The sequence below is a fragment of the Bactrocera latifrons genome, unplaced genomic scaffold (assembly GCF_001853355.1).
Source record: "Bactrocera latifrons isolate USDA-ARS-PBARC rearing strain unplaced genomic scaffold, ASM185335v1 scaffold_179, whole genome shotgun sequence".
Lineage (NCBI taxonomy): Eukaryota > Metazoa > Arthropoda > Insecta > Diptera > Tephritidae > Bactrocera > Bactrocera latifrons.
In genome coordinates this window covers 304649-316246 of record NW_017535285.1, presented here as the reverse complement: position 1 = coordinate 316246, position 11598 = coordinate 304649, and the positions used below count along the sequence as shown (strand labels likewise).

General features: G+C 34.2%; 1 protein-coding gene across 6 annotated transcripts; it reads right to left on the bottom strand.

Moving 5' to 3' along the window:
- Positions 1 to 198: 198 nt before the first annotated feature.
- LOC108967145 (dystrobrevin beta) lies at positions 199 to 11598 on the bottom strand. 6 transcript variants are annotated; one of them, XM_018930400.1, is made up of 9 exons: positions 11440 to 11598; positions 8848 to 9268; positions 8702 to 8787; positions 7621 to 8429; positions 6893 to 7553; positions 5337 to 5426; positions 4937 to 4981; positions 2915 to 3288; positions 1838 to 1857 (listed from the first exon to the last, which is right to left on the bottom strand). In XM_018930400.1, exons 2-8 carry the CDS (start codon positions 9180 to 9182, stop codon positions 2957 to 2959), a joined length of 2358 nt encoding a protein of 785 aa, XP_018785945.1. In that variant the 5' UTR covers positions 9183 to 9268; positions 11440 to 11598; the 3' UTR covers positions 1838 to 1857; positions 2915 to 2956. The 6 variants fall into 6 exon arrangements, with proteins under 6 accessions (XP_018785940.1, XP_018785943.1, XP_018785941.1 ...); XM_018930395.1 differs by lacking the exons at positions 2915 to 3288; positions 4937 to 4981; positions 5337 to 5426 and adding an exon at positions 199 to 1211 and having other exon boundaries at positions 1814 to 1857; XM_018930398.1 differs by lacking the exons at positions 2915 to 3288; positions 4937 to 4981; positions 5337 to 5426; positions 11440 to 11598 and adding exons at positions 199 to 1211; positions 10995 to 11011 and having other exon boundaries at positions 1814 to 1857.

Below are 11598 nucleotides of genomic sequence, written 5' to 3'. Positions count from 1 at the left end.
ATTATAAACATTTTATCAAATTTTGAGTAAAAATATTTGCTGTCTTACACACTGTATTATTAACACAATCAACCAAATATACAAAAGTCAAAAATTCACAAGCACACTTTTAGGCGCGTTTAAATTTGAAATTTAATTTGGTTTTAATTTATTTTTTATTTATTTTATAATATTTTCAACAAAAACTTTGCCATAGCTACGCTTGTAAATAGTTTAAAATTGGCGCAAAAACTGTTTTTTAAATACAGTGAAATAGTAAATAGTTTGATGATTTCATTTAATTTTTAGTACACTGGTTCAACTTATAATAAATATTTTTCATTTTATGCAAAATATAAACAAAAAATCTTTCTTCCTTCTTCCTGTTGCAAATACTTACAATTTTACACTAACTTACACTTGCTGTTTGCACAAAAAAAAAAACCAATTTCCCATATAAACTTGTATAGTAATAGCGACCAACAATAATAAAGAAAAAATATTTTCAGGCAAATCTCAACTATTTTAGTCTTTCAAAATGTCCACTATGCACATTTTCATTCTTTAACGCTTAAAACTCATTGAAAATTTGCTTAATTAAAATTAATATAAGCTTTAAATTTAGAATATCAATTTGTTTAGTTTTTTCTTTTTTTGCTTTTTCACTTTATTTTCATCATACACATATGCAGTTGTAGTATTTCTTTATGAGTCTTTATTTTAGCTTGTCTTAATTTAATACAAGTATTTAGTTTTTTGCTTTTTTACTTCTCAATTATTAGAATTATAAGTTATAAGTAAGTACATGTTGTTACTTGCAATTAAGTTAGCACTCGTTTATTAAACAAAACAAGAGAAAAAACATTGAAATATAACACTCAAAAAGCATACTAAAATCAAATTCAAGTTCAAGTTCGCACATTTATAGTTAATTTAAAGTAAATAAATACTTCCCTCGCGTAATATAATGTAGCATTTATGTATTATATATAATTTTATTTCGGCATTTTATAGTATTTTAATTATTATTTTTTTATTAACTTTTCCTCCTTTGTAAGTAGTTGTAAAGACTTGATTGTTGTTTAAATAAATCTTAGTAAAAAAATGTAAACGTAAACGCCACCGCCGTCATTATTATTATATTCTTGGTATTCCTTGGTTGGCTTTTAGTCATTTTGAAATTGGAAACGCCATTGGGCAAACTGTTCCTGCCAGTGATTACTCGCATTTGTCTAGAAGAGAGTGAGAAAAAGCAGCAATAAATATTAAGGTTTAACATTTTCGGAAACAAACACATACAACAATAGTAATTTTTATATTATTTATATACACTAATGAGCGTATTTACAATTAATGCGTTAACTACATACGGAAGACTTAATGAAGGGCGTAGACTATAATTTGATAATTTTTCGTTTCATAAATTTACAATAAATACAATACTTAAATGAATATGCTTGTGGCTTAGTTTAACAATTTAAAACAAGTTCGAGTATGAATATTGAGATTATTTCTATAATTCGCAAGGACATTCAGGCAGACAGTTAATTTAGCCAAATAATTTTCGAAACATTAAAATAATATTTCGAAATAAAGTGCTAATCGACTCAATTAAACGGCTGTCTGAAACGCCTTTAAGTCATGTTTTAGGTTATTTTACGAGTTGTGAGCAGAAATGGGTGAAAGAAGAACAACAGGACTGCAACTAGTATGGTAGGGGGGACTAAACATGGTTTACTTTAACATTGTTAAATATACATATATGCACTTGTTTGGCTTGGTTATTGTGAGTAATTATGATTTTTGTTTTTAATTTACATTGACAATGCTTTACCTTAACGTTCCATTCATTGCTATAAGTCTGCGATTCATCAAAGTCTGTAAAATCGCATTTAAAATGGAGTGTAAAAGAGTGCATTAAATATTGAAACGTCGTAAACAAATTTAAAGCTAGATAGCTTTTCTAGTTYTCTAAAGTATTAGCAATAAAAAAAATTATTACTTTCCGTCATCGACGGTTTAAGTATCAACAAAGCATACCGATAATTTGTCGAAATTTCAGTGTTTATATATTTTATGTACAAATATACATATGTATGTATGTCAATAAATAATATGCGACTTTATTTGATGAAAAGTATATATAACGATATTATTTATTATTTAACAGTCGTAATGTAACCTCACGGGAAGCTGGCTGTTAGCTGGCTCTATAAAAGAAAAGCAGGCGCAGTGCCTGGTCAGTGCTTGGGTGATAGTGTTAGCTGGCTCTATTAAAGAAAGCAGTCACAGTGCCTGGTCAGTGCTTGGGGACAGTGGTTTAACAGTGATAATGTAATCTTGCGGAAAGCTGGTTTCTATAAAACAAAAGCAGCCACGGCGCCTGGTCAGTGCTTGTGTGACAGTGATATAACAGTCATAATGTAAACCCGCGGAAATCTGGCTGTTAGCTGGCTCTATAAAAGAAAGCAGGCACAATGCCTGGTCAGTGCTTGGGGACAGTAGTTTAACAGTGATAATGTAATATTGCGGAAAGCTGGCTGTTAGCTGGTTCTATAAAACAAAATCAGGCACGGTGTCTGGTCAGTGATTTAACAGTGATAATGTAATCTCGCAGGAAGCTGGCTGCTAGCTTGGTGTATATAGACAGACGAACAATGCTTAATCGACGTAGCGCTTCACACTGACCATTTATATAAAAATTTATATACATATGTATATATACTTTATAAAAATCAAAATAAAAAATAAAATAATTATTATTGGAGGAAAAAATATATAAACGGAAAATGTTTACTAAGAAAACTAAAACGATAGTACTAAATAAAGTCGCTCCCCATACTTATAACACGGTATAATATTATAATCCAACTAACACAATTTTCTAAATTTCATTACTGCTAACTATCAGCTGGCCATTCTCTACACATTTTACCTTTAAAAAACAAACTGTTCTTAGCAGTGGCAAAGGAACACTTCACAAGCTCATACTATATTTCATAATCAACGCATGCATTATCAGTTGCATTTCATCGATAGTCTCGCCGATTTCGTGTAGCGCCGGAAAACCAGCTTGCTCATCGTCAATTAAAAAGTCGGGATAATGTTTGTAGCACATAATACGCTGACTGCGTGTACGACGTTCGCAATCGTCTAACCATTTGTACTCTTCATCGGTTTGGAAGACATTCTCAAAGAGACGACGCTCCTCCTCATCAACATCAGCGTTATCGTTCGGCGCCGTTGTTAACGCGGCAGTCAACGCTTCATCGATTGGTGTTGATTCACCGCCCACAACGTGACGCATATCTGTTTTTCGTTGATTTGTTTGTGTATTTTTATTTAATGTTGTTGTTTTTTGTTTGCAAATAAAGTTGTTTATGGAAAAGTTTGGCATAAATACGCCAATAAACGGCAGGCGAGGACACATTTAAATGCGCGTGTGTTTGTATATGTGTGTTTTTTATTTAGTTTATATGTAGTAGTTAAGTTTGGTAAGGAGTTAGGTAAAGAATGGAAGAAGTTATAAGTCGTTATTTGTATTTTTACAATTGCAATGCTTTTTACGTCGTCTATTAGGAAAGTAGTCTAAAATAAAGTTGAGAGCATAGGAAAAGTTGTTTTGGTGAATATGCTAAATATTATTTTTTTCATTTTTTTGCCTTTAACGATTGCGTATGCACTGACTTTAGTATTGATGAAATTTATACATTTTTGTATGAATGCGTAGCTATTCTTCCTACACGTTGCACAGTGGATCGCTTTTTTGAGGGTAGTAGTTTCAGATTCTCACTCATTTATTACAACTTTTTCTTTCAAGAATTGTATTTAATTTATTCATTAATACGTATTTTATGAAAAGAAATTGTGATATTAAGAGATGCAATAGCAACACCCTCATATATTGGGTAGTCGAAAAAGTATTTTCGTATTTTGTCAATAGATGTCGTTGCAAACGTATATCACCTTATATCTCCAGTGTTACCAATCAAGTGGTCGACCGAAATGATACAAATTTGAAGTTTAATTAGAAATACGAAAAGACTTTTTCGACTACCAATATTATAGGTTAGTCAGGTATGTTAGAGGTTTCAACTTGCTTGCATATGCATATGTCTATCGAATATCCAAATATTTCCAGAAATTTGAAGTGGATCCAGCGAATAGTAATGGAGATATGATAACCCGTTTTTTCGAAACACTGTTTTCAGAGCCGGTTTCGAAAATATCTCAGAAACTGCTGGACCAGTCGACATAAACACAATCTTCTTCGATATAATTGTCAGATAATTATTGAAGACATAAGTATTTTGATAAGAATTACGATTTTTAAACCCTTCTGAAAAATRATTGAGGGAATTTTTTTAAATGAATTGCCGAATTTAAAATTAAACKCTGTAAATGTATAAGTTTTAATTTACTTATTAAATAAAATGCATTAACAGAAACAAATTTTCTAAAAAAAAAAACGCGTTATTTCTAACTAGCAAGTGGATATAACCCTTTAAGATTAGCCAGATATGAAGAGTATTAGGTTAGGAAATTACCCAGAATATAGTAGATTAATTGTTGTCAATTTAGCGGCGAAAAACAAAATAATTTAGAGAAGGCTGCCTAGTTGACAGTCCTTCGCCGGACATAATTTCGGTTACGTAGACCCGACTGTCGTGGGTATCTCGCTGGCCGACCGACACTACTGAAGCCTAACTTGTAGAAATGAACTTACTGTTACGAATTTATTTTAAAATATTAAATGAAAAAAAAGTATTTCTTTTTTATCATTTTACACCGCTGTGCAACGATTTTGTACGAATTAAAGAGGTATAGTTTTATAGTTTCCTTAATATTGACATAATTCGAATACGAGACAATATTATAAATATGTTGTGGCATCTTAACAAAGCAACAGCCAATTTTGTTATGCCAAAAGCTTACTAAACCGAACTACACAACTTACCGAGCGGCATTATAAAGCGAGGTTGCGTGGGTAACGCAGTTGGTCCTGAAAAAGTATGCAACTCGATTTAACACTGAAAGCGCAGAAATTATATTTTCTTTTTTCTTCAGCATGGAAAGTTATGCGAATTCGATAGGAGCGTGAAGCAAATTGAATGAGTAGCTTTGGCGACCTAACAAGTTGACACAAATAAATGCGGAGTATGATAAAGTTGCGTTGTCAGCGCTGATAAGGTGACAAATTAGCCGAATAACGGTGAAGCAGAAATCGCAGCTAATCAATTAATGATGATGACTTGTTTACATTTGCTCGCCTACAAGTGCAATGCCAGTGGGAAGGTACTGAACTCTACCTGTATGTATGTATTTGTGGATATGAGGCTGTAGTAGGTGGCATTTACCTGCATTTAAATCGTTTACCAAATTCGAAAGTGCCGATGTTATATTATCAGCAGCGTTATTTATCTCAGCCATGGGATTAAGCATGAAGGCTGCGAGGCGCCATCGGTTGAATGCGATAGTCGTATGCGCACATACAGACGACATATGTATGCAGATAAGGTGACAATAAGACATAAAGATGTATAACATTTACTAAATGAGTACTGTGTGTTATTCATAAAATTTAGTAAAAAGTGAACTCAAAATTTCTAATGATTAAAGTACAGATGCTGATACATACGAGTGTGAACACCGAAGTAGCGAATATGTTCTTGCCTCGTTCACTATAAAAGTGACAAATCGAACAACAACTGGCGTAAAACACATAGACTGGCATAATGAAGCATATATATATGTAGATACAATTCAGGATTTTTTTTTATTAATTTTGCAAAAAACTGTTAAGTTGAAAAATGTGTATGTTTTATTTGAGGCTGCCACTTTTTTCGTAAACCTAGTTTACCGACCGATTTTAAAAAGATGAATATAGCACTAAATATTAGTTTTATTATGTACATTCCATATTATGCATCAAAATAATAATACGATTTACAGGTGCATTTCTTATAGCATAAACGGATTTTGATCGGTCAGTTTGTATAGCAGCTATGTGCTATAGTGATCCGATCTGAACGATTTGCATGGAGAWTGTAGAATTGTCTTAGRAAATAACCCATGCCAAATTTCATGAAGATAGCGTGGGAAATGCAAAAGTTTCCCATACAAAGACTTGATTTTGCTCGATCAGTTAATATGGCAGCTATATGCTATAGAATCCGATCTGAAYATATTATTCGAAGATTGTAGCGTGTTTTTGAAAAACAACTCTACAAAATTTAATGAAAATATCTTCTCAAAGTTTGTCATACAAGAAAAAATAAAAAACTGAAGGGTAAGATTGCGCGCATGGAGAATAAATTTATCCATAATTGAAGAAAAACCACATAGAACTTCTATAAAATGTAAATATTGACTAAACACATACAAATAAAAAGCAATTACTAAAGCGGTATCATTTTTACGTCGTATTCCAAGAAATTGATTGATTAATAAAGCTTGGGCGATCGGCAAGTGACATTGCTTAACGAGCGTAAATAACATATGGACACCATTATTTAATATTTTCGATAAATTTGGTTAGTGACTTAAATCGATTACACACTGTTAAAATGTGTCGCTGAAAGATACAAAGGCTTGATATTTGTCAGTAAGGACTTAAGAGGTTTTAAATAAAAAAAATCAATTTTTTCTTATTTCGATAGGTTATACCTTTAAAAAACAAACTAAAATTTTAAATAGATATGTATCTGAAATGGTTTTTGAGTCACAACCATCTAAAGTTTGAGTAATTCTACAAACTTCTTCTAGTGACCATTTTTTCCGATTTCACTGACGGCGAAGGCCATATTCTCAAAAATTATTAACTTTTTACATACAATTTTTTAAAGTGTATCCTTAAAATATGTATAACAAATAACTTAACGCAATACGTTTGCATTATTGTATGTGCACTTACTTGAGCTCGAGTTGCCTGTAAATGCTGAACGCACTTCATTGCTTATTTGATTCAATTGCTCCAGTTGGCTTGTATTGAACTGTTGTTGTTGTTGTTGTTGTGAGCCTTGTAACGCGCTAGCCTGTTGTGCCTGCAGCAATTGTTGCTGCGTTGGGCGGCCGCCGCCACCGCCACCACCGGCGCCTGCCATGCCAATTAAAGAATGTGCCGGTGCTTGGCCTTGTTGCGAATGCATTGCAGCAATATTAATTGAATTAGCACCGCCAACAATTGCATTTACAGGACCCATGCCACCGGGCATGGGTGGTGATTTGCCCGAACGTGGACTGGAATTGGGTGTGGAGCGAGGTGACGTTGTTTGCTGATTCTTTAGCATACGCATGAGTCCTTCCAACTGTTCCATTAGTTGACGACGCGAGTCCTGCAATGCGCCCAAATGACCTTCCAGTTCACCCTTGCGTTGACGCAATGCGCGTAGCTCATTTATAAGTGCCGGATTTTCTGGTGTGATTTGCTCAACTTCTTGTTGACGACGAAGTCTGGCTATTTCACGCATTATCTCCTTATTTTTGGATTCCAGTTGAGCGATTAGTTCGCGTTGCGCACGCGAATTATCCGAACCGATACTACTGGCGTTGTCAACGTTACCAGCATTGACCGGCTGCAATTAAGTGAAGAAAAAAAATTTATTAAAGAAAAAATTGATGATTTAAAAGTTTCCAACTTACAGCACGATTTTCCTGGGCAAGACGTGCGGCATAGCGTGCAATTAAACGATGCTCCTCATCATTGGCCGAAGCGGTGGCCATGCGTGACATGCTAGCACCGGTGGCACTGTCCAGACTGCGTCCCGTGGCACGTGAATCTAACGTGCTGGAGCGATCATATAACAGGCCACCACTATGTGCGTTACCGGGCACACCGCCATGCAGTAGTGGCGGATCCGTGAAACCATTGTGTGATGGTAGGGGTGATGGCGGTACAATATGCGAGAGATTCAAAGTCTTTTCGGGATGTTCGGGGAATCGTGGCAACACTTGTGTCGTCTTCTCGGGCACACATCGGAAGCTCTTGCGCAACGAATGGCCTATCTGTTTACTGGGCGATTTATAACTCGAATATTCTTTGACTTCGTGATCATTCTGATGATTCAGTGATGTCTTGCCGTGCCAAAAACACTCTTGACATAATTGGTAGGCGTGGCACCGCTGACAACGATAACGAAATCCCGTAAAGTTCTCCTTGTGACATACCGAACAGATAGTCGGATGTACAATTGTCTCAACAGTGGCCAAACGATGCAACAACGGCAACCAAACAAGGCACGATGGACCCGGTTCAGACATTAGTGTTGCCATGAAATCATTCACTGTGACCTTATTCTCAGCTGGAAATATTTCCTCCTCCAAGCCGTCTTTATAATGGAATGTAGGAGATTCATATACAGCCGCAGGCAAAGCCAACACTTCACGTAGAAATTCGCCCAATTTCCAAGGTACTAATTGACCAGCKCCATCAGATATTTGCGAAAAAATGTCTGGAAAGGGTAGAATGCAAATAATTATTATATATGGAGTAAATTATATAAAATTAGTGTTGATTAAAAGAAATAAAAACTTAAAATATAATATAACAAAAACAAACAAAATGTTGATAAAGTAACACTACAAGTTGGAAGAGTTGCCGGCAACATACGCTTTGCATTACACAATATTATAGAGGATTTACAAACTAGGACTCACAAAAAGTTTCCTATAATAATATTTACTGTAAAATTAAATAATAAATAATATACTTTTTTTTACTTACATCTCAATTTATCCACCAATTTTCCGGAGCACATAGTCGCCAACGCCACCTTGATTGAGAAAACGCGAATTTTGCCAGAATTATCGCTAAAAAATTAAAAAATAACTGGTTAAAAAAGCACATGACAACTTAGTATGCTTACTCACCTTGTATACGCTGCTAACAGCCAATTGAGCAACAGGCCGGCCTTCGAATCAACGGGAACTTGCTGGGCCGTTGGAAGACGTTTATTGAGGTTATGATAGAGTGATGAAACGAGCGTCTCTAATCGTGCCACGCTCACTTCGCTTTGTGGCTCCAATGTATTCAAACCATTCTCACGGAATGCCTCAATTACATTCCATATATCGACCAAGTGTAGATTTGTCGACTTTTGTATATAACGCAATTTTGAGGCCGTGCGGTACGAAGCAAAACGTATTGAATCAAATGTCTGCAAACGTAAATCCTGCAGAATAGCTATACTCGATTCCAGTTCCATTTCAGGCGTTGCAAAGTATAAGGCTTTTATTGGAAAAATATTGTGTATTAAATTTCTGCTGTKTTTACTTTAATGTGGAGCGAATACTGAAAATAAATTAATAAAGCCAAATGTGTTATTTAAATCGAATATAAAGTCTAAGTAATTTCATTGTAGCATAAATAAAACAAGAAAAAACATATGGTTATACCTTCACACGTCATTTTTTTATAACATAAAAGGGTATAAAAATATTTAAATTCACTCATAGCTAAATATATACATATGTGTGTAAATACATACATAGGTATATGCATTGTTTTACTGAAGAGTGCCAATGAGTGCAGCCTTAAAACTGTTCGAATGCTACAACATTCACCCACTGATATTCAAATGCAGCAATATGTCCGTGGACAAATATTGATTTGTGACATTTATAAATGTGTAAATTGCATTAGAAAACAGACAATTAGTAATATTATTCATGGAAAAATAAACGCCTCACAGTTAAATGTAAACCCTTGATACAGATAGTTTGGTATACATACCTACATAAATCAGCAATATTAAACTACGGAGAATAGGGACAATTTTGTAATACACTGATAAACATACAAATGTATTTAAGTAAAACTGCCAATCATTACATATGCCTTATGAAGATAAATGAGAAATAAAGTTAGTAAATTACTATTAAAAACTATATCCTAATATAGAATCTTCCCAGAGGGCGCCAGTCAATAGCTTCTGACGTACAAATGTACATTTATTATTTTCATCTTTATCATCTCCCCACACTGCTAAATTTGTAATATTTCATAGGTGGAAGATTCATTGCACTATGCACACATCTTCATGTGCCAGTAGTTGGCATGTAGGCGTCTGCTGATTTCAAAACTTCATATATTTGGTATGTGTTGTTGTGCCGTGTGTCCAAATATTATTATTCATCACACAAAAAATTTAAAATACAAAAAAAAAACAGCAAAATTTCAACACACGTTTGGCTTAACACAAAAAAAAATTTAGCTCAGCCGAAAAATAGCAAAATCACAATATAATGGCGAGGGGAGTGTTTAGTATGGGCGAGAAGTCAAAATAGCTTGGTGACATCATTTCCTCTAATTACGGYGGCAATGGCAAACTGAACTGTTTACAAACAGAGATCTCTGTGAGGCTGCAGTGATGCGCAGCGCTGCTAACCAAAACGATGCTATGCAACGCGCTTCGCTGATTATATGCCTTTTAATCGCTAGCGGATTATTATTTCATTTCTCTTTCKTAATTCTAACGAGTGATAAACGAGAGTACCTATAATTATTGTTACTAAATGTAATTAATGTAATTTAATACAAAAATTCCCGATAACATTTCCAGTTAACGCGTTTTGCTACACGTTTGCTAGCTTCTGAATAGCTGTCGAGCTCAACTTGTCAGGTGTTTATGCAAAACAAATAGGTAAGCGTCATCGGCTTAAAATAATTCTGGTATTTCGGTTTTAATTATAATTTTTTTATAATATCTTTTTTCTATTTTTTCGCTAAATATGTTCGTTTAACTGTGCACGCCACCACTGTCATACAGTGAGCAATTGATGTGATTTAACTTTAATAAATATATTTCATAAAGAGCTTTATGAATTTGTAGTTTCTGTAAGTATTTAGATTTTCACTTGTTCCATTAASAATATCTGCTGCACAAAACTTTTACTTTAAATTGCCGCATTTTTAATTCAAACAGACGGTATAAATTTCTGACCCACAAACCGCACATCACAATCATTAATTCCGACCAACAGCCAATTACTCTTAATCCATTGAAAATCAACTCAACTGGAGCAGTGTGCACACTGATTTCTGTCTTCAAAAGATTATGATACACCAAATTACTTTGCAGTTGCTGTCAATAGCAGTATCATACTTATATGGTGTAGATAGTGGTAGCAGAAAATCTAATCATGCGCAGTTGCAGTATCCCTTTTCGCAGACCGGTAGGTAGAGTTTTTGCTTTATGAATGAGGTTTTGCGGACGATGGACTAATTATGAGGCGTATATCGCGATATTGTTATATTCTTTTACAAACATACCAGCTAAAACTTAATAATTTTTTCATTGAAGCGTACATATTTCAAACATACGTATCGATTTATAATTATTTTCCAGCACGAGTAGAATGGTAAAGCGTACTTATAATTGTCCAATTGTTAACTTTACTATATTTTGAACTCCACTGGACCACTTTCATAGCGATGCTATCCATCGTCATTATGYTGCTTACCTTTCTGCAATTTTCTATCACCAATGGTACTTTACTGCGGCACGAAATAGTTTTCATTTCACTTCACTGCATTCCTTTCACAGCCTCTTATTTAATTCACATATCTTCACTTTTATCTCTTGCCAGCTTAATGTATTTGATTTGATTTGATAAATATGC